The 25652-nt window shown below is 39.7% G+C and overlaps 2 protein-coding genes and 1 long non-coding RNA gene across 3 annotated transcripts; all 3 read left to right on the top strand.

Annotated features, from left to right (window-relative positions):
* The first annotated feature begins 3148 nt into the window (after positions 1 to 3148).
* LOC140314322 (uncharacterized) lies at positions 3149 to 4615 on the top strand. The gene is made up of 3 exons (XR_011917133.1): positions 3149 to 3338; positions 4022 to 4200; positions 4468 to 4615. It is a non-coding gene; the product is annotated as an uncharacterized lncRNA (long non-coding RNA).
* A 4701-nt stretch (positions 4616 to 9316) lies between these two features.
* On the top strand, positions 9317 to 12128 carry LOC140313638 (uncharacterized). The gene is made up of 10 exons (XM_072391637.1): positions 9317 to 9321; positions 9368 to 9588; positions 9724 to 9870; positions 10000 to 10164; positions 10299 to 10450; positions 10619 to 10787; positions 10920 to 11028; positions 11394 to 11530; positions 11688 to 11813; positions 12112 to 12128. Exons 1-10 carry the CDS (start codon positions 9317 to 9319, stop codon positions 12126 to 12128), a joined length of 1248 nt encoding a protein of 415 aa, XP_072247738.1.
* Positions 12129 to 13501: 1373 nt separating this feature from the next.
* On the top strand, positions 13502 to 25424 carry LOC140313636 (uncharacterized). The gene is made up of 25 exons (XM_072391636.1): positions 13502 to 13508; positions 13632 to 13758; positions 13943 to 14142; positions 14256 to 14468; positions 15369 to 15514; positions 15891 to 16018; positions 16186 to 16330; positions 17345 to 17477; positions 17604 to 17753; positions 17862 to 17988; positions 18076 to 18287; positions 18433 to 18595; positions 19709 to 19797; positions 20464 to 20624; positions 21174 to 21288; positions 21505 to 21701; positions 21786 to 21834; positions 21935 to 22081; positions 22223 to 22558; positions 22723 to 22820; positions 22904 to 23010; positions 23106 to 23185; positions 23856 to 23884; positions 23977 to 24105; positions 24346 to 25424. Exons 1-25 carry the CDS (start codon positions 13502 to 13504, stop codon positions 24706 to 24708), a joined length of 3651 nt encoding a protein of 1216 aa, XP_072247737.1. The 3' UTR covers positions 24709 to 25424.
* Positions 25425 to 25652: the final 228 nt, after the last annotated feature.

The following is a 25652-nucleotide window of genomic DNA, read 5'->3' as shown; positions in this document are numbered from 1 at the left end:
GCAAGGTACAATACACATCATTAAAGGTCAGCGTAGAAAACCTCAGTGGCACTCGCAATTCTTTAGTTCTTTCTTTTCAAATAATTTGTGTTCAAGTATGGTGCAGTAAGTCTACTCTCTTGTCAATTAGCCAATATCACTTTTGGGATGCAGTTTGTTTGGTAATTTTAACTTTAAGCACTGTACTCACTGTTAAATGTTTACTTACATCTCTATTAATGATATGAGGTGTTTTAATCTTTTTAATAGACAGATTATTACAAAAACTGATTGTGCTTTGACGTAAAACAAAATATAGTCTATAGAATATAGACTCTGTTGTACTGTTTAGTGAGAAGGGATGTATTATTCAATTGTTTATAAATTGTTAAATTTAGTTTTCTGTGGAATAAACCATTATCATTGTGATCATTATAATCTATAGTTGTAATTCATCATTTTTCATTTATACTTGCGTTTAATTGGTTTCCATTTGAAATATTTGATTTGTTGATAAGATTTTTCACATTTATGTTGAAATTCAACGCAGTGGATTTTCTTTGCTCTGTAACTGGTGCTGTGAGTGTGACACACAATCCCCTGCTATTATTATTAGAAACACAAGGGCTGCCACACCTGCTTTTCACCCTTTATTGAGAAGACATTTTGCTTAATTTGCAAATAGAATGACCCAGAATCTATAAATAGACTGGAGCTTGTGTCTGTCACATACAGGGCACCTGCTGTGGAGCCTGCTCTCTTTTCTCCTCATCTCCCTCTGGATTTCTGGGATGCAAGAATATGACTTTCCATGGTGCCACACTGGGCATGGTTAAATACAGCAGTTATGCTTTCTCTTATGGTTATCTGCCATATTTATGTATTTAAAGGGATATGTCATGTTATTGCTTGGTTTTCAATCCACGTTGCTCTTGTTTTCATTTTAAAGATGGAAAAGGAAATGCCATGTTGGACTTTTCTTCGTCTTACTGTTTTACAGGATGCCAGTGCCCACCTGGCCATGCGTGCCCACCAGGTAGTGCTGAACCAGAAATTTGTAGCGCAGGCACCTTTCAGTCTTTTGCTGGACAGTCCACTTGTGATGGCTGCCCATCAGGTAAATTATCTGTGTCTGCATATTTTTCAATTTTGTAAAGAAAGAAACAAATCTGATCTGAAATCTATTATCAAATTAAACATGTCACCTTTACCAGGTTTTTACTGTATGGAGGGTTCTTCAATGCCATCGCCATGTCCAGCAGGCCATATCAATCCATTAGCTGGGAGAACGTCTCTGAATGACTGTTCTCCTTGCCCCTCCGGGTCATTTTGTAACAGCACTGCACTGACAGATCCATCTGGACCTTGCAGCCCAGGTTTGACAGTTCACAGCCACCATGTTAGAGAACTGACCTCCAGGAGTTTATTTTTCTCCTTTTATATTCAGGGAAAACTATGGATTAGCACAAAGGAGAAAAATCCTAAGCCATAGTTTTCCCTGAATATAAATGATCACTTATCGTACATTTGATCATTCTCAGCTTGATTTATAACCATAAAATGTCCACCACAGGACATTTTTGTTCCCTTGGGTCCATCGAGCCATTGCCTGTCTCGCAGCCCTATGGTGACATTTGTCCCATGGGTCACTTTTGTCCTGAGGGTTGTAGGTCACCCAAACCATGTCCTGTTGGCAGTTACCTCCCAGAGTCTGGAGCTTTCTCCCTCTCCCACTGCTGGCCTTGTCCCCCTGGGAAATACTGCCTCAATCCAGGAGCCTCACAGCCCTCAGGTGGGAGATTACGCCAGTCTTATCCTTGCTTAATGCACACAGACCTGCAGCTCATTTCGATTCACCTTTTAGTGCAAGGCTGAGATCAAATGTATTTAGTTAGATATCCATTCCATGGTTGCAACCGCTTTTCTAATTCTTTTATATGTCAGGTCTGTGTTATGCGGGTTTCTTCTGCTCTGGAGGATCTCATAGTCCCACACCTCGAGCCAACTCTACCTTGTTCAGCTGTCTTTTTGAAATACCAGAGCTTTCTACCATGATGACAGACCTCATCTTCTGTTCCAATTACTCTGGTAATTCTGGGAAAAATGTTTTTAATTTGTAATAGCACAATAAATCATTTCTTTAAAAGAGCAGAATATTGTGTTCTCCAAATTCAGTTCTTAAAAAATGCTAATACAGCATGCAGAAATAGAAGACAGGGTCCTTTTGGTCTCTCTGTGTTCGATAAATATATCAAACTTTTCATGTTCTTTCTGCCATTTTCTGTTTTAGGAAGTGATGCTCACTGGATCAAAGTGGTAACAGTGCCACGGGCAGATTCAGATCATAATGTGAATCACTCAGCGTTACCTCTCAAGAGTCCACATTATGCATGTTCCACCTACAGAGGAGACATATGCCCGAGGGGTGGGTAAATCCTGCAAGTGAACTTGAGCAGTTAATGAGATACTTTGGTCATCCCCTTGGACACACATGTTATCTTCCCTGCTTATGACATGGTTTGACAGGGTTACTTTGATTGCTGTAGCATATGACAGGTTTCCCCCGGACTTGCTTCATGTGCGTGGGCCAATCTTTGGTTCACTGGGACACTTTTTACAATGACTAAAATGTTAAATAAGGTTTAAAGGTTTAAAATACCCAGTTTTTTGGTAAGGTTAAGAAAGGACTTAAATATATACGCATTACACTGAAAACTAGCTTCACTGTTCAGCCACTTAGTCACAAAGGCAGAACAAGATGATGGTGCTTATGCAAACTGACGTTCTTGATCAGGTACGTCTCACTCTTGAAATCTGTTATTTGAAGACCTGAAAGCCTGAATGTTAAAGTGGCTTTCCCTTTTTGAAAACGAGCTGTATCATGAGTGTTGGTTAGTGGTGCTTATGAAAGCAGCCCTGAAGTAGCTGCTGATATCACACCATAAAAGAACAAATTTGATTTTGACTGCCAAAATATTTTGTCAGCCTGAAGCGTCCAAGAAAATCTGTTGGATGGAAAAAGAAGAAAAAGTTTAGCGACTGAGAGAAAGGTTTATCTATGGAGAGAGTGCATGCGTAAGAATGGTAATTGTCTGTCCCTTCATCTTGCTGCAGTTGAATAATTCCATATTGATATTTTTCAGGTTTCTATTGTGCTTTGGGATCTGCTTATCCTAAACCATGTGAAGCTGGTTTTCACTGTAACCAGACTGGTCTTGATGCCCCATCGGGGCCCTGTGCAGCAGGGTATCACTGCCCTCGGGGTTCTTCAGACCCTTATGCCAACCCTTGCCCCGCTGGACACTACTGCCCTCCAGGAACTCCACTTCCTATGCCCTGTCCTCCTGGAACCATAAAACGTGAGCTCTTAGTAATAAAGACATAATTGCTAGATAGATTTAATGAAATGCATTTTTAAACTGTTTTTGTGAATAAAATACATTTTTAATAGGGAAAAAAATGGCTTAGTCAGTAATCCCTTGCCCTTTGTTAGTCTGAATTAATGAGACATTAGTAATTAGACACATTACTGAGCTGAGATAAACAACATCCAATCCTCTTTGCAGCTCACATTGTCATTTTTCACACTCTGATATCCTTACATGATCTAGTGTCTGTCTTTGCAATTCAGTGATGTCGGGAAAAATTAAAACTTCCATAGAAGCATTTTTTTTCTCCCTTTGGGCGCTTATGAATAATTGTTGTCACAAAATGGTTTAATCGTGTAATTGTATTCTTGTCTCACGGCAGACAACGAGAATCCTATTAAAATGTGCTGTTGCTCCTTTGTATGGCTATGAATTAGAAACTGGTGAGGGAGCAGGTACGTTGTAGTTTGCATTCAAATAACATTGTTATCTACTTTAATGCTTTAATTATTTCAGCTTGTAAAGTGATTCAGAGATTTTTTTTTCCTCCAAAGTTAACAAATGGTGTGTATGCTGTGTATTCTATGGTGTTTTATAGAACACCATAGAATTATCTTTTTACTTAATTTCCTGAATTATTTTCAAATGGATATGTCTGATGTGTCTTGCACCAGGTTCCCTTGGTGGAGTCACAGCTGAGGCTTGCCAGCCTTGTCCTCCAGGTCACTACTGCCACCAGAGAGGGACATCTGAGCCAAGTGGGCGCTGTGCAGAAGGCTACCACTGTCCTGTAGGACAGATTTCTGAGAGACCAGAACAACATGTCTGCTCAGTGGGACATTACTGTGTGAAGGTCAGTCATTCAACATTAGTCCTCAAGCTATTGTCAGTCATCACTGGTGAATATTGTATGAGAAGTCCTCAGCTGTGGTTGTTACTCTGTTATGACAAGTGCGTTACTTTATGTGGAAGTCGGTTGAAACTGTCTTCCTGACTGGGTAAAGACCGTCTCAATCTTCACCTGGTGCCGTCTCCACTCTTATTATTGCACTCTACTTATAGCCGATGACATGTTTTTTCCAAAGAAAGTCTTAGAAAATCCATTTAATTGTCATTTCAGGGCAGTTTCAGACAGGTACCCTGCCTTCCTGGCAGCTACCAGGTCAGACAAGGCCAAGGGAGCTGTGAGCCATGTCCTGCTGGTTTCTATTGTCAAGATCGAGGTAAACCTGACGTGGTGCATGAACTGCTGGTTGAATCATTCAGCAGGCGGGAACGTAAATTTAATCTGCCTTTATTGATCAAATTTCTCTGAAAAGAAAATAGGTGTTTATTTTTTAATTCTGCATCTACACATCAGGAATGAGCCTTCCAATTTCCTGTGAGAGGGGATATTATTGCCCCAGTGGGTCAGCAACTCAACGTCCCTGTCCATCAGGAACCTATGGAAACATGTCAAGACTGGCTGAGGAATTACAGTGCACACTATGTGACCCTGGCATGTACTGTAAAGGAACAGGTTCAACAGATCCATTCCTCTGAAAACTGCTTGTTGAGCCTTTTTGTGCAACTTATTGATCTTGCAGACACTTACAATTAAGATCTAGTGCTAAATGATCAATGTGTATATCTGGTCTGGTTTTGACAATATTAAATTGTTTTCTTTCAGGGAACACTCTCCCTACTGGGCGATGCTCTGCTGGGTTTGTTTGTGTTGGAGGTGCTTATGAACCTTCACCATCAGACTATCTGACAGGGTTCATTTGCCCCCCTGGATTCTTTTGCCCTGAGGGGACTTCTGTACCAAAACCATGTCCAAAAGGAACTTTCAGGTTCCTATCCAACAGTATTGTTATTTACTTGATAATCTTAAACCCTTCTCCCACCCCTTCCACATCCCTATAACCGCATGCAATATTATTTGTGAGACAAAACAGAATCTGACATGTAAAGCTACACAGATATCAAAGCACATTGTGATAAAACACTATATATGTATGTAAGTAATATCTTAAATCTTAACAGTACAATCAATCCTTACACATTCAATTTAAAAGTAATGAAATAAAATAAAAATGTATAATAGAATAATAATAAAGTAGTATATGTATATAAATAATAATACATCTGATATTTTGACAGTGAGCAGAGTGGGCGTGTAGATGATTCTCAGTGTCAGAGCTGCAATCCTGGCTTTTACTGTTCAGAATCTGGCCTCTCTGCTGTTTCTGGACCCTGCCTGCCAGGTAAAATAACACTTTGAATTCAGCCATGTTAGGTGATGCCTGATTCTACTTTCTGTGAAGGAGAATAGCAGTAAAGATTTTATTGAAATGTCTCTACTACCAGGGTTCTACTGTCTAGAGGGTTCTCAGTCTGCCACTCCAGTCTCAGGTGTATCGGGGGGTATTTGTCCAGCAGGACACTACTGTGCAGAGGGCACCAGTGTACCTGCACCCTGCCCAGCAGGTTTTTATCAGAATGAGGAAGGAGGGAAAGGCAAAGATGACTGCAAACCATGCCCTCTTGGTAAAATAAAAGTTTTTCAGACAGAACAAATTCTCTCGCCCCACCAAGAATATTATCACTCTTTTAATGTCTTCACCAGGCTGGTTCCAGGCTTTACGTGGTCAGAAAGAGTGTCATCCCTGTCCTGCTGGGTACCACTGTCAGGCTCTGAGTCCCAGTCCAACCAGGGGAAATCCCATGGGAGTGTCTAGCCCTGTGCTCTGCCCTGCTGGGTATGTTTGTCCCAAGGAGAATCCAGTCAGTCAACCAGTCCCGTGCCCTAAAGGCACTTACAACCCCAGCCAAGGTCTCACTACAACAGGTACAAACCATGACCTTTCAAAACAAAAGAGGGAACAAAGGCATTAATCTCACATTGTTGGCAAGCTTTGAAAAAATGATGCAAAAACACAAAGATTGTTGAATATTGACTGACCTAATTAATTCAATGATATGAAATAGACAATATGAAGTTCATATTGTCTCCAATGAAATAAAAGCCTAAGTAAAGGTAATCACTCCACTTTTGTTTTTCACTTTTTCCATTATGTCCTTTTTTATTTATTTATTCAATAGATTTGACTGATCCTAAAAATCCTTATTAGAATCAGAAAACTGTTTGAAATTGTTTGATTCTTAAATTCTCCCCCTTTAAGTCAGATAATTCAGTTGTCCTTCCTCACTGACATTTCTCAGCGCATCTAAAGACGTCGTTTCTGTTGCTCTTCGGGCTGAAGTGACAGTTGTCAATCTCTGTGTTTTAGGTCAGTGCTTAATGTGTCCAGCTGGTAAATTCTGTGGCTCTGAAGGTTTGGTTGAGCCCACAGGATGGTGTGCTGCCGGGTTTCTTTGTCTGACTGGTGTGAAAGTGCCAAATCCAACTGACAACAAAACCGGATCCCTCTGTCCTCCTGGGAGTTTCTGCCAGCGAGGTCTTCGAGAAGGTATGTAGAATGCAAGACGGCTAAAGTCTTTGGATAAAAAGAAGAAATAAAATGGATGCTTTGGCGACTTTATGTACATAACTTACTACATAAGTGGGCTCTTTTGCTTTGCTGGAGGTCTTCAAACATCTTATCGATACACACAATCATTGTACAACTTGTTACGTTATTGACAAAACCATGATCACAGCTCTTTATTTTGAGAAAGTACCACTTACTTTTTCAAATTCTGGAAAATATTTCTCATCATATCACGCGGTTAACATTTTCAACAAAGATATGAATATGAAAAGGATGAGATTGAGGCACATTTGTGCCAACAAAACTTTGAATATAATTTGGTTTGTATACATTCTGTTTCTAAGTATGATATTCTCTCTGATATGAATTATGAAATATGCTTTGTTTGTCTCTTCTGTTTCAGGTGATTGCCAGGCAGGGTTTTATTGTGACTGGGGCTCCAGCAAAGCAGATCAGACTCTGTGTCCAGCTGGCTTCTTTTGCCCCGGTGGAACACCAGTTCCCATACCCTGTCCTGCGGGAACATTTAGCCCTGAAACTGGCAACATCCATCAAGACAACTGCACCACCTGTATCCCTGGATATCATTGTCAAGGTGTGAATAATAGATTGTCCTCGAGATATCTTATGCAACGGCCAACAAGCACCTCAAGTAGAATCCAAACAATCTCAACAGTGTTTTTAATTATTTTAGTAAGTGAGCACAGGCTTTTCAAAAGAATTCATTGGTATGTCGGTTACCAAACATTTACAAGCCCATATGTTGACAAAAGCAACAAAGCCATATTCTTGCTGTGGCTGTTTTGCCATGTAATTCTTGGATACTCTTTATTTTAATAATAGCAGATCATTTCAGGGTGAAATACAGACAGGTTCCATCTGAACATCTTTGTTCAGCTCACCAAATCGAACTGAATTTCATTCATAATCACTGAATGATTTCAGTGTCAGTTCAACTTCAAAGATCTAATTTATTCTAAATGTCCGAGAGGAACGCATCTAAATTTGTTTTTGTTTTATTTTATATCATCTGTGTTTTTTTGGTGTGTCTCAGATGGAGGTACTTTCCAGCCTGCGCTGTGTCCTGTTGGACACTATTGCCCCGCAGGTCTGATTCTAGGATTTGAGTTCCCTTGCCCACCTGGCACTGTGCAGAGCCAGCTCGGAGCCTCCAGTGCTGACGCCTGCCATCCCTGTCCCAGCGGTATAGAAAATAATCATTTTTTAATATCAGCCCCTTGTGATCTAAACACTAATTAAACCTAAAAAAACTACTTAAATGGATCCCAGCCACTGTGTTGCAAGTCTTTGTGATCGTGACCTTTTTCTGTTGTTTTCATGCTGCAGGAATGTTCTGCTCTCGGTCTGGTTTGTCACAGCCCACAGGTCTCTGTCAGGCAGGATATTTCTGTCCGGCAGGATCCACCAGCCCAAACTCGACTGAGATTCAGGTGTTGAGCTCTTTCTCTCTTGCCTCTTTGAGGGCAGTCAGCTCTCATCCTCAGTGATGTAGTCTTAATGATATTGATATCGACCCCTTAGCCTCTTATCCAATGTAACCTTTATGTAGAAAAAATAATATGTCAACACAAAATATCACAATCTGATTAATAGATTTTCAAAAATAAAAACTTAATTAGCATATTAATGCTCTCTAGACCTTTTTTTGTGTGATGTCTCAAGGTTCTTCAGTGGGAGTAATTCCCTGCACATCAAAAACGTTCCCTCTTAAACTATCCTATACTTTCTTCTTCTATTCTAATTGGTCATACCATCTATTATGTGGTATAAATGATTCGATAAGAAGGATGTCATATTATTAGATTTGATTGTTTTCTCACTTTTTTCAGGGGATTTTGACCAGAAGTCACCTTTGTCCGTCTGGCCATTACTGCCCGGTTGGCACCGGCTATCCACTCCCCTGCCCCGTAGGTTCTCTTTCCATGCTTCAAGGACTGAAGGAGCCTGAGGAATGCCCACCCTGCCCTCCAGGATTGTTTTGTAACAGTTCTGCAATGGCAGAGCTCTCAGATGCACTTCCATGTCAGGCTGGGTAATAACTTCTGCTTCACCTTCTGTAACTTTCTTAATCTTTTTTTATATTGTGGATTTGCCTTGAAATCATTTCAAATATCTGTCAAAGGGGCCAGTTGACTTTTCTCTTTTTATAAGATGCATATAAGATGAAAAATCTTATATGCATCTTATCTATCTGCATCTGCATATAAGATGAAAAAAAAAATGCATATAAGATCTGAGACCAGCTGGACTTTGTGAAAGAGAAATTAAGATTTTGTTCATTTTCGATTATTCTGACCATAAAGTTATTGGTTTCTGTCACTGATAGATGAAATGTATTCCTTGTGCTTAATCTGAGAAAGATTTTTGCCATTACAACAAAAAACTAATGATTATCATGTAGAATTTATGGCTTGGGCTAACACCAGTTCTTAAGCAGTACAATTGAATGACATATCCTCACTCACCTAAGGCAGCATGTGGTAATATATTATGATATAAAGTTTGTTTCCTTGTTTACGCCTACAGGTATGTGTGCTTGGATGGCAGCTCTAGTCCCGCTCCATCTGATGGTTCCCATGGTTACCCCTGCCCTGCTGGCTACAGCTGTCCTGTTGGCTCAGCAAGTGAGGTGCCCTGTGCACCTGGCACTTACAGTCCTGCCCCTGGAGCAGCCCGTTGCATTATCTGCCTGAAAGGAACCATGTGTCCCTCCACAGCAACAAAGGAGCCCTCTATCTGCCCAGCGGGTGACGATTGTGAAAATAAACTTTTAATCAACAGTGTAAATCCAGTGGTCAAACTTGTTTGGTTATAGCATCAGCATTTTTTCAGCCAGTAAGGATTGCTTCTGTAGTCTTATTTTATAACTGCTTTCCTCCTAGGTCATTTTTGCCCTGCTGGGACAGCTGTGCCTCAGCCCTGCCCTTTAGGAACTTTCAGTAATCAGACAGGTGCCCACTCTCTTTATGTCTGCACACCATGTCCTCCTGGATTGTACTGTAGCTCATATGGAGCATCAGCACCACAAGGTTAACGACATATTAAAACATTTTGTGACTGATTATTTATGTCTTTGACAAAAAATACTCATGCACATACCTCCTTACCAATAAGTAAGAAATAAAGAAACTGTTTTTTTTTGGTGTGTTTTTATGTAGGTCCATGTTTGCAGGGTTTTTTCTGCCAAGGTGGAGCTACAAAGCCAACACCTGAGAGTTCTGATGGCTTTCCCAGAAATGGCCCTTGTCCTGTTGGCCACTTTTGTCCAAGAGGGTGCCTCGCACCAGTGCTTTGCCCTCTTGGCAGTATTCGCAACACTACTGGTACAGTTCCTCGTACAGATCATAAAGTTGCTTTTTTCTGTTAGAGACACAACTTTTGTTATAAATTGGTTATCTCAATATCCATGTCTTATGTTTAATCACTCTATACCCTGATCGTTGTCTGTTGTCTGTAGGAGGTGTGTCCATGGAGAGCTGCTTTGCCTGTCCTGCAGGTCACTACTGCTCCGCAGAGGGTTTGGCCAGCCCCAGTGGCCCATGTGCTGCAGGTTTTTACTGCCCTTATGACTTCTCTTCGACCACTCCATATGCCTTTCTTTGTCCCAAGGTAAGTTTATTCATGTACACTTTCAATCTTGTTGTCTCAGTATTTCTCTTTTTCATTGAATTCTCTTCCCATGTGACAGAGGGTTTTGCTGCATTGTGCATTATAAATGCCCTGACAAATTGGATGCAACCTTTCAGATGTTCCTTTATTATTGTTATTCTATCCTAGGGTCACTTCTGCCTGGAAGGATCTGCCCTTGCATTGCCTTGTCCCACGGGAGAGTACCAGCCAAACTCGGGTTCAGAGAGTTGCATCCCCTGCCGACCTGGATTCTACTGTGAGGAGGCCATAGTGGGAGATCCGTGGCCCTGCCCACCACACTCTTTCTGCCCTGCAGGTAAGCGTCAAGAACAAATTTTAGTATATGACAGAAACTTTAATAGGTGACAAGCTTAACTGTAACCTATATTATATTTGTAAGGAAAATACATTCAAGCAAACTTAGGCTGTAATTTTGACTTTTTTCAAGGCACAATGGTGCCTCAGCCCTGCCCTAATGGGACGTACACCCATCCAAATCAGGGAGGACTACAGGATGAGAGAGAGTGTTTGCCCTGCCCTCCAGGGAAATTCTGCAGGTACACTGAATGCATCATGGCCCTGCTGCATGCATGCTGAAACCATGTACCTTTCTCTCACATACATCTGGACCTGATAGACAATTAGGTACAGCACTGTTTACATATATTGAAATACGCTCAAGGGCGAGCACTCATCTCTGCTCATAATTAGCAGAAAGCAGGATCATATCATGTTGAGCTGCTATGGTTCTTTGAACAAAGAAATAAAGAGTAACGTGTGAGTATAATTAACACAGATTATAGGGGGGGGGGATTTCTGTAATTACCCTCCCATTCATTTAATGACGCATGCATTTCTGTGTCTTATAAATGTTGTTTTGTGTGGGTACAGTACATATTAACTTTATATATGTTTTCCTTAGAGCAGGGAAGATCCAGGGTGCTTGTGCTGCAGGGTATCTTTGTGTTTCTGGGAGTGCAGATTTCACCCCTCAGGGACCAGTTTCTCAGTTGGGCCTTTGCCAATGGGGTGTGCAGTGTGCTGGACCATGTCCACCAGGTACAAAGCCTAAAAAAGTCAAAAGTGCTACCAGAATTTCACATTTCTATTATTTACACAGATTTTCATGGGTTCAATTCTTCAAAAAATTCCCCAGCTTATGAACGATTCAACTACTTGAGAAATTCTTTAATTGTGAAAATATTCTTTATTCCAGGCTTTTATTGTCCTGAGGGCACAGAACTGGCTCAGTTGTGTCCTGCAAATACAGTCAGGAGCTCCCCTGGAGGTGTAAGCCTGGAGGATTGCTTACCCTGTCCTCTGCAGTTCTGGTGTAAACCTGGTATGATCTGGCAAAGATTTGAGTTGTTTGAAGTTTTTTTTTTTTTTTTCGTTACCACTGTAAACAGAGAGAAAGTATGAAATTTAAATCAGGATGATGTGTGGAATTGGTTTTGAGAAGTGCTGAAAAGGAAAAGCTGAGTCGAGCTTAAAGCCTAAATTAAATGAATTATAATTCTAATGCATGTGAAACAGTATACAGCTCAATAGCTTCACTGTCAGGCTTTTAATAATTTAAAATAATAATTTTAGTCATAATGCATTGCATGAGTATCATATTGCATATGTTTAACCTACAGTCAAAACTATCAACTGAGAAATGGAAAAGGGGTAGGAGTTCCCTGCTTTTAGAATTATGGCCCTGGTTGGGCTCATTAAATGTAAACATGTTCGAAATTAAGCCAGTGGCAAGTGCTTGATGAGCCTTAGAACAGATCAATAAGGTATTAAACCAAATGATAAGAGATCATTTAATGTTGGGATTATATATGGTGGGATATAAAACAATCCCACCATGAAAACCTTTTTTCTTTTCAGTACTTTTGGCGTTGTTTATTTGCAGGGGACCCAGTCCTTCACTTGTGTCCTGCCGGTCATTACTGTGATGGTCTGCCTGGCAGTGACTTCAATGGAGGGACAGGACCCAGGCCGTGTCCTCTGTACACTTATCGAGCTTCCCTGGGAGCACGCAGCAAGGGTGACTGCCTGCTCTGCCCTCCTGGTTCACTCTGTAACAGCACAGGTTTGATGTTATATACAGTATTACACACAGAACACGTATTCAAACTTTAAATCAGTTATACTAATTTAGTGGATGTCCCATTGTTTTCTATGCAAGGCCAATTTTACCTGACTTTCATTTAGCTCTAACCTTTCCCTACTTTATACTGTAATAAAGCGTAAAATACAATTGACTACATATCTTTCTGGTGGGTTTGAATTTATATTTTTCCAAATTATATTCATTTCAAGGCAAACTGTCTGCCTATATGTTGTAATAATTTAAATGTATATCAGCAGTATTCTCCTTGTGCCTGAGCCAGTGCCTGGCTGAGATAGGATATAAAGAAATACAATGTGACTTAGAGCACTGAATTTAAAACTCATCACCTGAGGCCACACAAATGATGGAGTGAAGGATTTTCGAAGAAAAACTTCTTTCTTATCCCCTTCACAAATGCTGAAGGTTCAGGACTTAACCATATATTTAATGGATAATGCTGCAGGAAATTTTCTGTCCAATTCCCTTCTTTAGTTATGCTTTCAGTGTGAAAATGGACCCTTCTTAAATGATAAGCAGTAAAAGCTACACTATTGTTGTATCAATTTGATATGTTCCAAAGGTTGAGGAGTTTGTTTGTTCATTTTAAGTCTTGCTGAATATATGTGGTTGATGATGCTGCAAATTTGTTTCTTACTTTGTTCATCGTCTGGGAAGTGATGAATAGGGTTTTCAGAAAACTGTTATTTTCCAGGGCTTACAGACTACTCAAGCAGTCCCTGCCCACCAGGCTTCTGGTGCAGTGGGTCTGGACCTCCCATCCTCTGCCCAGCAGGCACCAAGAGGCAGCTTCCTGGAGCTGCTGCACCCAACCAGTGTGAGCCTTGTGCAGGGGGGACCTTCTGCCCAGACCCTCTCATAACAGGAAAACCCAATGTAGAGGGCATACCCTGTAAGGCCTCCTATCAATGTCCAGCAGGTAGGTTTATCATTATGGCATAGATTAGCTTATTTATGTGCTTATATGTTTCTTCTTTCTTTCCAAACACACTAAGACAGAGATCCTATTGCTGAAATGAGTTTTCGTGTGTGCTCCAGGTGCAGCTTCAGAGAAGCTGTGCAGAGCAGGCTCGTACTGTGGGCCCCAGACTGCTGAACCTCAAATATGTCCTGAAGGTTATTTTTGCCCTGAGGGATCCCATTCCTACAACAACCCCAAACAATTGTGAGTGTGTGAAAGGTCCAGTGACCTACTGTAAAATCTGGCATGAAAACAAATCTCTTCCCTAAGGTTGGTATGAAAATGAGAGTCTTCAACAGCTGACACAAGGAAAGCTTTATGGATTTCCACTGATTCCACTTGGCCTGTGTTATAGCTTTATTAATAACTATGTTACCATGCTCCGCAGATGCCCATATCCTTACTACTGCTCAGCCAACAGCTCCATCCTAAAGTCCTGCGATGGGGGTTCAAGGCCAGTCAACATCAGTGGCCTCAGAGGATCCAAAAACAGCTGCTGCAGTTTGTGTGAAGGGGGCACCTATCGTCAGTACCTTTCCCCCATTCTGCAATGCCTTCCATGCCCACCGGGATACTACTGCCCCCCAGGTTTTTTTTAAAGAAAAAAAAAAATTCATTATTTTAACTAAAGAAAATACACAATATAATTCACTTTATTATCAAACCACAAATGAAGTGTTAAAGGATTTTTATTGCAACAGGTACAGACGACTACAAGTCAAACCCCTGTCCGCCTGGCTATGTTTGTCCGAAGGGATCTACTCAGCCAATATCCTGCCCACCTGGCACCTTTGGTAACCTCACTCATGCTGAGAACATGGATGACTGTCACCCATGTCCAGCGAACACCTTTAACCACCTGCCTGCCCAGAAGGCCTGCTTTCCCTGTGGCAGCTCCTCCAGTTCACCAGCTGGTTAGATGCCCAAATCATTATTTGCATTTCACATTTCACACAGCTGTGGCAAACAAAATGAAAAATGCCATTTTTCAGATTGCGACTATGATCAGCTGGTGGAAACTGTTTCATGCACTGCAAAATTGGCATTAGTCCACAGTGTTAGACACAAACACTCACTGTTATCGAATGTGAAGCTCAGACTTTGAAGATGCAAACGATATATTCAGAAGTTTGCTATGTGAGCAACAACAGCTGGTTGAATAATATATTAAGTTATTTCAGTGTTTTGTCATATAATTACTGTATTGTGGAGGCGGTCACCATCATACTTGTGTGGGTGGATACAGTCTGGTAGTAAACCTACATACAATACCAGAATAATTGTTTCTTTTACTATTGCTTTTCATATTGCTTTCAGCTAACAGTCTTAATCAACATTATAAACATGATAGAATTACGATTAAAGCCACCACCTGTGAAAATACAGCTATTAAAATTCCAGTAATTGAAACTGTATTTTCACACCTTAACAATGCAAAATATAAAGTGACAAAATTATTATATCAGTCAGTCACCACACAAATCTGTGTGAAATCACAAAAAAGTACTTATATTATTGTGAAATGAATTTACAGCATTATCAGTTGTAGTTGAATAAGAGTTTTGCACATTTTTTAAAGTCATTTTACAGGGTCGCACAAATATACAAGAACTCCTGGAATATTCAACAATTCGGTTGATATTTTTGTGTATTTCTAAATAACAGGAGAAATCTTTATAAATATTACAAGAACAGTCTCTTACAATGTATCTGTTTTTTTATTTTTACAATGTAATGCTCAGTTTCAAAAGACTTGTTTATTTATGAAGGAAAATTTCTCTGGAAATCATTATCGGTCACACTTGTTTCCGCAGGTTCTGCCTCTTGTGTTTGCATCGGCGATAACCGAGCTTTCCAGTATTCTGATGGATCGTGTGTGTGCAGGACTGGCTTTATCTTCTACAATGAGTTGGATTTCAAAAGTTCCACATCTGACAGTGAATTGGACTGTCAGCCTGAGGTGAATAAAATCAAGAATATATATTATACTTTACTTTTTATTAAATTAACCTAGTTGGGTAGTTTCTGGTTAGAATGGCAATTTCTACTTTAAATTTTAAAAATACTCTATCCAAAACTTTGAACTGAGTGACACCAGCTGATGCTGAAGATTCCAAAAAGTGTATAAACAAGCTTCCTTAACTTGCAAACTGTACTGATTTGACGCCATATTTTTCTTTAAAGTTTCCACATTTGCATTTTTGGGAGATGGAAATCAATATAAGTATGCAAGCCGGTGGATAGTCAAAAGTTCAGTCATGACTGATGTAACCAACAGCAACATCCTCGTGTTTGAAGTCCTTTCAGATGTCTGTGGCTGTGTTTGTGTGTCTCAGGTGAACAGACGGTGCGCCACTGGAGAGGTACGGTTAGCAGCATCCAGGGAGTGTGTGTCACCATCCATCCACTCCTGTAATATCACCTGTGGACCACATGGAGGAACTCTGGATGTGGAGATGGGCATGTAAGTCTCACTTATAGTTATCTCTCGACCTAGTTATAGCCTCAATCCCTGATTTAAAGTTATTGTGTAAAAACTACTACAGCTTATGATAGCTATGTAGTAAATATCTTAGTCTGATACACTGCTTTTCTGTCTCTTGACTTCTCTGCCTGGTCCTGCCACCTCAGCTGCCAGTGTGAGCGATATGTGTCTGCAGAGGAGCTTTGCAATACTTCCTGCCTTTCCAGACTGCCTCAGCTCTCTGCCCAGCTTTCACCAGAGGGAAACCTGCTGCTCAGCCTCAAAGATAGAGACAGCATGGCCTGGGCTAGGGTGAGAGAAAGCTGATGGTGCCACTTACAAACTGAAGATCAGCCACACCAATTCAACACAGTGAATTATCCATTTTAGTCCTGTTATTCAGCATTTTCTAATATGTTACCCCAAATATGTATATAAATTAGAAAAGCAATATAAGGCTGCTACTAGCAGATAAAAATGAGCACAATCGGTATTGTGATAGTGCAGCCAAGTAACTTTTCAGACTGTATGGCCAGCTTACATAGATAACTTGGTGCAGCATCTATCAAACTCTGCTACTCTGAGTCTCAGCAGAACACACTAGAAAATGCTGCAGCTGCAGATTTTGTGATTTCATTGCATATGGTGAAGAATGAAAAATGATTAACAATGAATATCTCTCTGAAAAAAAGGAAAGTGCTTAGTTTTTCAACAAGATGCTATCTTTGTCTTATTTTTTCTAAAAATCTCATCACTTATGAATGTGCATGTTTTTTGGCAGCATGGCATTTTTTTTGTCATCCAACTAAAGTAAAACATATTTTCTCTTGTGCATGAAATTTGACTAAATAAAACCAACTAGCATTCCCTGGGTGTCAGTTTAACATCAGTTAGATGTCGGTATGTAACGCTGGGTGGACACTGAATTTTGGATGCATAACATCACAACTTAAGAGCGACAAAGCAATACATTTTCTGCACACCAAACCTGACCTCTAAATGTGAGTGTTGCACGTCAAGCATGACATGACGTTGACATTGTATAAAATTTTAATTTTGGTCACCCTGTGTCACAACAAAAACAACAACATTGAAACTGGGTGACATTTAGTTTCACCTATTCTGTATGTTAAGTCATGGTTCAACACAACTCACAGTAAATGTACAATCTACTTAACATTTTACAAAACAGGCATTTTCTTCAACCAAATCAACACCTCTGACTTTTTTTTAAAATATATTAATAAAGCAGATTTGTTCATATTAAGCAGACTGTAGCACAGCGCTGCTGTGTTAGTTCTTATCTGTGTTTGTGCTTACTTCCAGACAGTTACAAATGTCTTAGGTCCTGATATCCATGCAAAGATCTCTGGAAAAGTACATTTTGTCCAGTTTGACTCTGAGGGAGTGTTTGGTTGGATTCCTATACAAAAGGACCTCATCAATCATTTTCTGTCAGGTGACCTGATATGTCATATTCGTGATTGTTCTTTTTTTTAAAGAATCCATATGTTTATGTATACAGCATCAATTTGCAATAGATTTGCATGGCTTGTAAATTCCACATAAATTTATCTTTATTTAGAACCAACAGAAATCCTAAACACAAGATCCAGAAGCAGGAGAGACACGAAAGGTGATAGTGTTCCGATCGTCCTTCCGAGAATCCCGAATCCCATCGCCTGTCTTTCCTCTGGTGACGTGCTTGTTTTTCATCTCACCATCAACCACACAGGTATCGAATATTTTGTTTACTTTCAGGATTGTTTTATCATGATGAAAAGATTGTGGTTTTTTTCTTTAAAATATTGTCATCTTATTCTAACTTTGCTTAAATCCCTAGACCGACGTCTAAGCCACTTTCCAGTGTATCTGAAAGATCACCTGTTTAATAGTAACCCCAGCTGGGACTTTGGTGCCTTCAGACACCTGCAGATACTCATGAGCCAGACAAACGCCAACTCTACAAGGTACGTAAGACTCCACACAGTATTCATCATCTTGAAATACATATTGCATATCCACTCTTTATCTTTTTTATTTTTATCTTCCTTTAGGTTTGCCCATGTTTTCTCAGAGACAGGGAAATATGTGTTTGTGGACAGCGTTGTCCCTGAGTGGAGTTTGGTGGTGGTAGTCAGTGAGGAAGGGACAGAGTGTGACCCCAGAGCTGCTGTATTTCAACCTATGACTCCAGCACATTTGGTCAAATATGGGATCGTCAAGCAACACCGACTCAACCTCCTACCTGACTGGGGCGTGATTACTGGTAGGGACTTTTGAGGGAACATTACTGTAACAAACTTACCTTCTGGATAGATACTTTACCGTAAATCAATATACAGCCAAAGAGCAAATATGAATGAAAGAGATGGTTCTGTGTTTCACTGCAATACAAAAGTGCCTGTGTGCAGGGATCCTGAGTCTGCTGCTGGTTGTGGTTGTAGTTCTGACCACCACAGTACTAGTTTTGCGACCCAGCAAAGCAAAGCTTGTCACACAGTGGAAGACGAAGCCAAAGTGGCGCAGTCTCGGGGAGCCCTTCTGTCCAGCGGAGTGTGTTTGCAGCAGAGAAAGGTGTGTTTGTGTGGACAGCATAGCTGAAGTTGTGTTTTCTGTGTCAACGCATGGTGTGGGTGTCTGGTTGCAAATTCCTTAAGTGTATTCTATTCCTTAAGTGCCATCACAGCAAAAAATAAGTTTATTTTCAATGATGTCACATTATGACGCACAAACTTACCATGTCATGGTAGAAGCTTGTTTTTTGCTGTGATATTATACTATTTATACTATAGTAAGATGATATTTTAGCATAAAAATTGTATGTATTTAGAACAAGAAAACATGTACATTAAAATATTAACATAACCGTTAGTATTTCAGCATGACACATGTAGATGAGATCGTATAAGCCTTGCTGAGGAGGCATTTTAGTCATCCTGTGCTGTACTGTATGTATCCATGGATACTTTCTTGCTCTTCCAATTAAAAGCTCAATGATAAATGATGCTTCTTTCAAATTGTCAAAGTCATCCTTCATAGAGTCCCATAGATTTTAAAATCCCTCCTCATCTACCTCTAATTATGAATATCATCCACACTCATTGTCTTGCATAATTGTCTCTGATAGAGTCAAGTCATGACAATAACATTGATCTTGTGTAATTTGAATGGAGATTTATCGATGGTTTCTAACTGTGGATTGAAGCGAGTGCTTTGGTTGGTGTGCTGACCATCTTATCCTAAAACAGTGGAATGGAAAAGACATAACAAAATGTCTTGTCAGTTGATCCCAATATTGACAAAACTGTTAATGTTCACAAAGGATAGCAAGAATGTACAGACAAGAAGGAGATTTATGAAACTTTCTCATTAACAGCAGAATTGTCATATGTCAATATGTCATAACCCACCAACATTTTTCTCTAACAATGCACCTTTCACCCTATCGACTTGATACTTAAACCATTTTTTTGGTTCTGCTGTTGTACCTTGGTGCACAAAATAAAATAGTCCTTTTCTTTGAAAGAGCAGTATTGAAAAGAGATGAGAAAATAATGGACAGAGAGGGGGTGTGCTGTACATTTTGTTAAAAACAATTTGAAATTGAGTTTAACATTTAAAAGCGCTAAGAGATACTGTGCAATGCTTTCTCAAAACTGTTGTTGTGGCCTTATCTTTGTGTTTCAGCATATTGGTCCAAAGCCAAGGTGGCGTCCTTGGCTGCAGAGGAGTAGGAGAGGGAGCAGAAGCTGAGGAGCCCTTTATTTCAAAGGGAGGTAAGTGCCCTGTTTATTACACTGTGCTTTATCTTCTTTCTCAAACCACCATAAAAACAAGTAAGGGCAGTGTGGAATTTGAGGCCAGCTGGCTTCTAAACATGATTTTGCTAAGTGTGGTCTTGCATAGATGAGAAGTCTGCATTCAGCGATTCAGTATCACCAGCCAAAAAGAGAAAATTTGATTATTTTATTTGGTGCTAGCCGAAGATGGAATTATATTTTGTGACTCACTTCAGTCATGCTTTGGTTATTTTCAATAAGCCACTCCAATAAACCAATAAAAATGTTTCCATGAACACTTTGGCAGTGTTTTTACGTCTGACTGGTTTTCAATGCACTGCCGTTATTTGTCTCCAGTCTTTGATAGTGGAGCTGATTTTAATGTCCATCAGTTAGTTCTTATTACATTATTCATGCGGCTCGATAGAGCATTAAAGTGCCCATTGGTCTATTATGAAATCAAAATGCACAAGTAGCCATCAGTTAACAGCCTGTTTCCAGTTTGACTTAATATATAGAAATTTTTGCTTATGCTGCACTCTTTGTGCTGTTATCATTTAAGAAAGTCAGAGAGACTTTCCTGAACTGATGGTGAACCAAATGAAGGAAACTTTTTCATTTCATTATACCTCCATTCAAATGACAATTACTGGTCCCATTTAGGAAGTTTGTCAGGTTGCTGCGATCTGGAGGAGTTCAATGTGAAGACTCTGTATGACAAACTAGAGGATCAGAACCTCCATATTGCTTCTCAACTTGCCCGACACCGCAAAGACATGCAGGAATTTTATAGAAATATCTGCCAACAGGCAGAATCACTCAAGGTGAGTTTTACAAACAAAACATGTAGTATGATGAATGAATTCAAAATATCCAAAAAACATTTCAAGATAATATACCATGTGTTTATTGTCTTTTTTTTATCAAACCATAAACAATGATCTCACTAATATTTAATAGTGCTCTAGAGATCAGTAATAAAACTTTAATTATAGCAACTTTTGGCATGTATTTCTATTTAATTTGCACTGAAATTAAAAAAAGCCCTGATGCCCTGCAGCTATCTTAGAAGCTGCAGTTTATTGGAAGGGTCTATCCAATGAATTAGTGCCGTGCTGTATTATGCTGGATAGGGATTCAGCAAATCGACAACTCCAAAGTTTTTCTCATTAATAGCTGACAACTAGTATATACTTCTTTTGTAAATAATGTATTGACCATCAACCTCAACTTTGTACAAATGCTTTAAGAATGTCACCTTTTTGGAAAAATTAACGATTTATTCAATAAAGATAGTAGTTTTGGTAGGTAGGTAGTTTTGTAATATGAAGATATATTAAAATAAAATTTTCAAAATGTATATATTCTTCTAGAATGTCTTCGAGAATATGGATACTAAAAAGTTGAGTCTTCTCAAGGAGATTCTAGTCCATAATGCAACAAAGGATAAACCATCTCCCACCAGTGTGGAGGAGGGAGATACACAAGGTAAAAGGAAATGATGATGATGAATATGAAAAACTTTCAAGACTTTAAGATGCTTAAATATTGTTTTTTAACCTTCAGAATTATAATTACTATTAAGAGCATTTGTCTTGCCTTTAAAATTGTGAGAAACTGGAAAAAATCTTATTCCACAAACTTTTGTCAATGGTTTTGTCTAATCTATATCTTGCTTGGAACTGAACTCCTTCACCACCCAAGCTGCGGCCTTTATATCACTGCTGGGAGCTGTTCTTAGATCAGTGGAAGCTCTGTTATGTAGGCTGACAGGAGAAGCTTGGCAGAACCAGGATTTGGCTGGTGTCCCATACTGTCATACTGGTCCTCACGATGCCAGAGACTGTCAGCCTCACGCTGGATGTATGCAACCCAGTGACACCAACATGTGTTTCGCACAGGTACAGTACTGTAGTGGCATAGTTTAGTTTGTAGCATATCTTGAAATAAATTGAGATTTACTTTCGTTCTCAATTTTCCTATAGTTTTCATCAGTAACTATGACCAAAGCGGGAGCCCTTCCACATGAGACAGGTTTGGAGTAAATCTTTACAAGTACAGTGGTTTGTTTTATTCACGTGGATATCAGGACATTATGTCTTCAACACTCATTTCTTTTTTTTTTGTCCCATAGAACATGCACAAAGCGCCGTTCAGTCTCTCAGTGATCACGATCTGTCCAAGCTGGTCACCATGTCTCCTTTATTCAAGACCCTGCAGGAGATTCAGCATTCTTTACGAAACCAAATCACAGATGAGCCACATCAGAACTGCCACAATGGTACCGAAAATTAATTTAGAAAAACTGCAGTTTAGGACCCGAGAAGTAGGAATTAATGATAAATGATGGACATTACACCCTGTAATAAAAAGTGTTAAACATAAAATCTTAAAGCTTAAACCATGTTATTTTCTCTTTTAGCATCTATGGAGCATTATTTCCAGGGGAACCACGATGGACAACTCATCCCCACTGCGCTGGACAACCTCTCACCGCAACACTCAGTCATTTTCCTGTTTGGTTGTGAGGTGATGCAGCTGCTTGCAAACTGTCCCACGTTCCCCTCTGTGCTTCTGCTATTGGCCAAGTCAATCCCCTCTTCCTCATCTCCTTCTAATGAGAGTCTGCTGCTACATTGCTCGGGGGACTTTTATTTTGATGCGACCAATCAAATCCTTTATTTGTCAGAGGCAGCACTTCAGCATGTGGGACATTTCATTGCCATCATTCTGCAGTCCATGGCCCACATAGCAGCAGGTAATCAGGAAAATAGAAGACAGTCCTGAAACCCAATCTTGCATCCTGCTTTTGCAACAGTCACGTGTTGTACAGTATAATAATCCTGGCAATCATCTTTGCAAGCACAAAGTATGTAATCTTCTTTGGAAATTATATGTAATATTTATATTCTTTTTATGCAGGGCCCAAGCCACAGAGGGTTATGCAAGCTCTGCATGAGGCCATTTCAGCTCTGAGCATTCACCTGTTCAATCTTTCTTTCAAATGGAGCACAGCAGAGGTGTGTAAGTGCTATTCAAACATCACTAATCATTCTCCTACTGCTCAAATTTAGCCATTTAACTTTTTGCCTTCTTTTTCCAGTCAAATTTCAGTGCATTAGATGGGCGGCACAGCACATTAGTTGACCAGTTTCTGAATATTAGAGTTCCCTCGGAAGCACATTTCACCGAGCACTTATTGGCTAGCAGGTTGGTGATCAAGATAAAACCTACAGCATGATACTTGTTTGTTTTTGCAGTTACAGAAAGTAACTTTCATCTCCTGTTTCCTGTTTCCAATTTAGACTCAAGAACTATAAATATTTCAAGTTGGAGCAGCTCATTTCCAACCTCAAACAAAGTTCATCTCCAGACATTGAGACAGGTGTGAAGTTGTTAATTTCAATTTTTTGATGCAATTAAGTTATACAGTTAGCAAAATCAACATTTTCTGTTCCCTAAACTACATATTTACACTTGTTTGGAGACCACAGGGGAAAAACCAAAACAAAAGCACTTTAAGGAAGCTTTCAGTGAATTCTTTTTATTTATAATGTGACCATTTGTGTCCTCTCCCCACATCACATGTCCACTTTAATCACAGTTTCCTCCGTAACTTTGCTCTGCAATTGTAGCTCCACGTGTCTCTGGAGCTCAAAGACACATAGTAACAAATGGATAAGAAACAAGGCAGCAGACAGAATTGACAGAATGATAGAACATCATGAGTGTCCAGTATTGATTTTTGTCAGTGTCTGGACATGTCTCCAAATTCTCTAAATGCATTGATTATTGACTGTAGATGATGGAATAGTCAAATGGTCCAGTATCCAAATACTAAGAGTTAATTTGCCTTTAAGTTGATGTTCCAATGAGTATTAAAGCTCTTGGGTCTCTATTATTGCACAAGCACCTATTTGGTGCTTTTGCTCTGCTAGAAATGCAATAATATTAAATTGCTTGGTGGTTTAATTGTTACCTTCTCTATCAACACAAACTCTTAAGACATTTCTTTATGGTTGTGATTATGAATAATCAAAATATGTTATTTACAGGTTTGCCAGGAAAAGGGACACCAGTGCAGGTAACGAGGATGCAAATAGTAAACACTGTTCACTTTAAAGAGCCACTGTTCTCTATAAATCTCAGATTACTTCACCGATTTCTGTGTTCCAGATGTCATGCGTAGAGGAAGAAATTGATCGCATGAACGAGTCTTTCTTGCAGCTGAGCATGCAAATACAGAGGAGAGCTCAAATGAGCGCATGGCGAAAAGATAGAGAGAGTAGTGCTGGCAACCATGTGGTAATTGTACATTACACATTACAAATATCTTATATTTATACAGTTCAAAAATTAATTTAGTTGTAAAATGGATTAGAAATGGAAATTGTGTTTTATTTCCTGCATCGATATGCATGAATATGATATGTGTCTGCCTTTGCATTTTTGTATCACTGCTTTAGACCATGTGCAAGAACTTATTTATATATTTTATTGCACATCATCTACAATGCATAATCTGGGATCCATTTTTTTTTGCAGAGGGCATCATCAACAGACATACCAAGCCTGAGTCGTAATGGAACAGTTCTGCTGGAATTGAAGAGACGGTATGTATCACAGCGCCTCAACGAGCTCCAAGTCACATTAGGCCAAATGAGGCAGTGCCAGCAGCATGACAACAAGTCCACAGACGGGACAAAAGGCAGTACACAAAGTGACAGCCGCACTGCTCAGCAGGGGGAAAAGGACCATTACCTGAGTGGAAATGGCTGCAGTCCCACTGATGGCCATCAGCTGTACAACATTTCAGCAAGCCAGAATCACAGCCAACACAGTGCGGAGAGCAGAGATCTTGGTAACTATAAACTGGAGAGTCATATTTCTGAGCAGCAGAGGAGTTGAACTGTCCAGACCAACAATCCTGACATGTTACTGAACTGCCAGGTACTGGGGAGCCAAGAACTGCTTCACCTGAATGTCCAAAGAAAATTATAGCTTAACAGTCACATGGCAATGGAAAATACAATGGGACACACAAATATCAAAGACGTGTGGGTGCCGACTGATCATAATGAGGATCTGAATATAGATAAACATTGAAAAATCAGATTTTTTTTGCATGTGGTTATATTATTTTTCTCTGTCTGTCCTTTGCCTCTTTGTCCTCTGTCATGTTTGATCTTGAATAGTTTCTCTTAAATATGGTTTTAGCTCTTCTCCTTGTTGTATTCTGTCTGTCTTGTTTGTTGGAGATTGATCTGAGTGACTCCTGTGTTAACATGCAACGGCTATAAAACAGTTCCATGTGCTCTTTTAATTATCAATGATCCCAGACAGAGATGATTTTTGGCTGCAAGCAGAGGTATAACACAATCTGTCATCTTGTCAGAACAGTTTCTCAGACAAGATTTAAAACTGGCCCCTTGGACGGGTTTTGTTCATTACTATATTGTGATTAACATAATAAACTTCAGGTGAATAAATACAAGTTGACACTTGTATTTTCTATGTTGCCTCGTGATCACACCTCTCCCTTATGTAGCGTTGACAATCTGAATGTTTTAGGAATATTTTATATGTGACAATAGACATTCTCACCCTTTCCCTCTGTCTTGCACACATGGATATTGTCTAACACATGTTTTTTAAGCTTTAAGGTTTTAAGGTATTCTCTGTAACACACGTATATGACACTACAAATTCTTACTCAGTTTGAAAGCCAGTCAAATATATATTGCATGACTACTGTTTTTCTGGTTCAGTTGTTTATTTGACGTATGGGATTCTGAGTCTTATAATAGGAAGTCAGTATTCCTACAGGGGGTTGTGAGCCAAATCAGAAGGTC

The sequence above is a fragment of the Leuresthes tenuis genome, unplaced genomic scaffold (assembly GCF_036924035.1).
Source record: "Leuresthes tenuis unplaced genomic scaffold, fLeuTen1.0.hap1 SCAF_9, whole genome shotgun sequence".
Classification (NCBI taxonomy): Eukaryota; Metazoa; Chordata; class Actinopteri; order Atheriniformes; family Atherinopsidae; genus Leuresthes; species Leuresthes tenuis.
The sequence above is the reverse complement of the archived record's forward strand: the minus strand, read 5'-3'. Positions and strand labels throughout refer to the sequence as shown.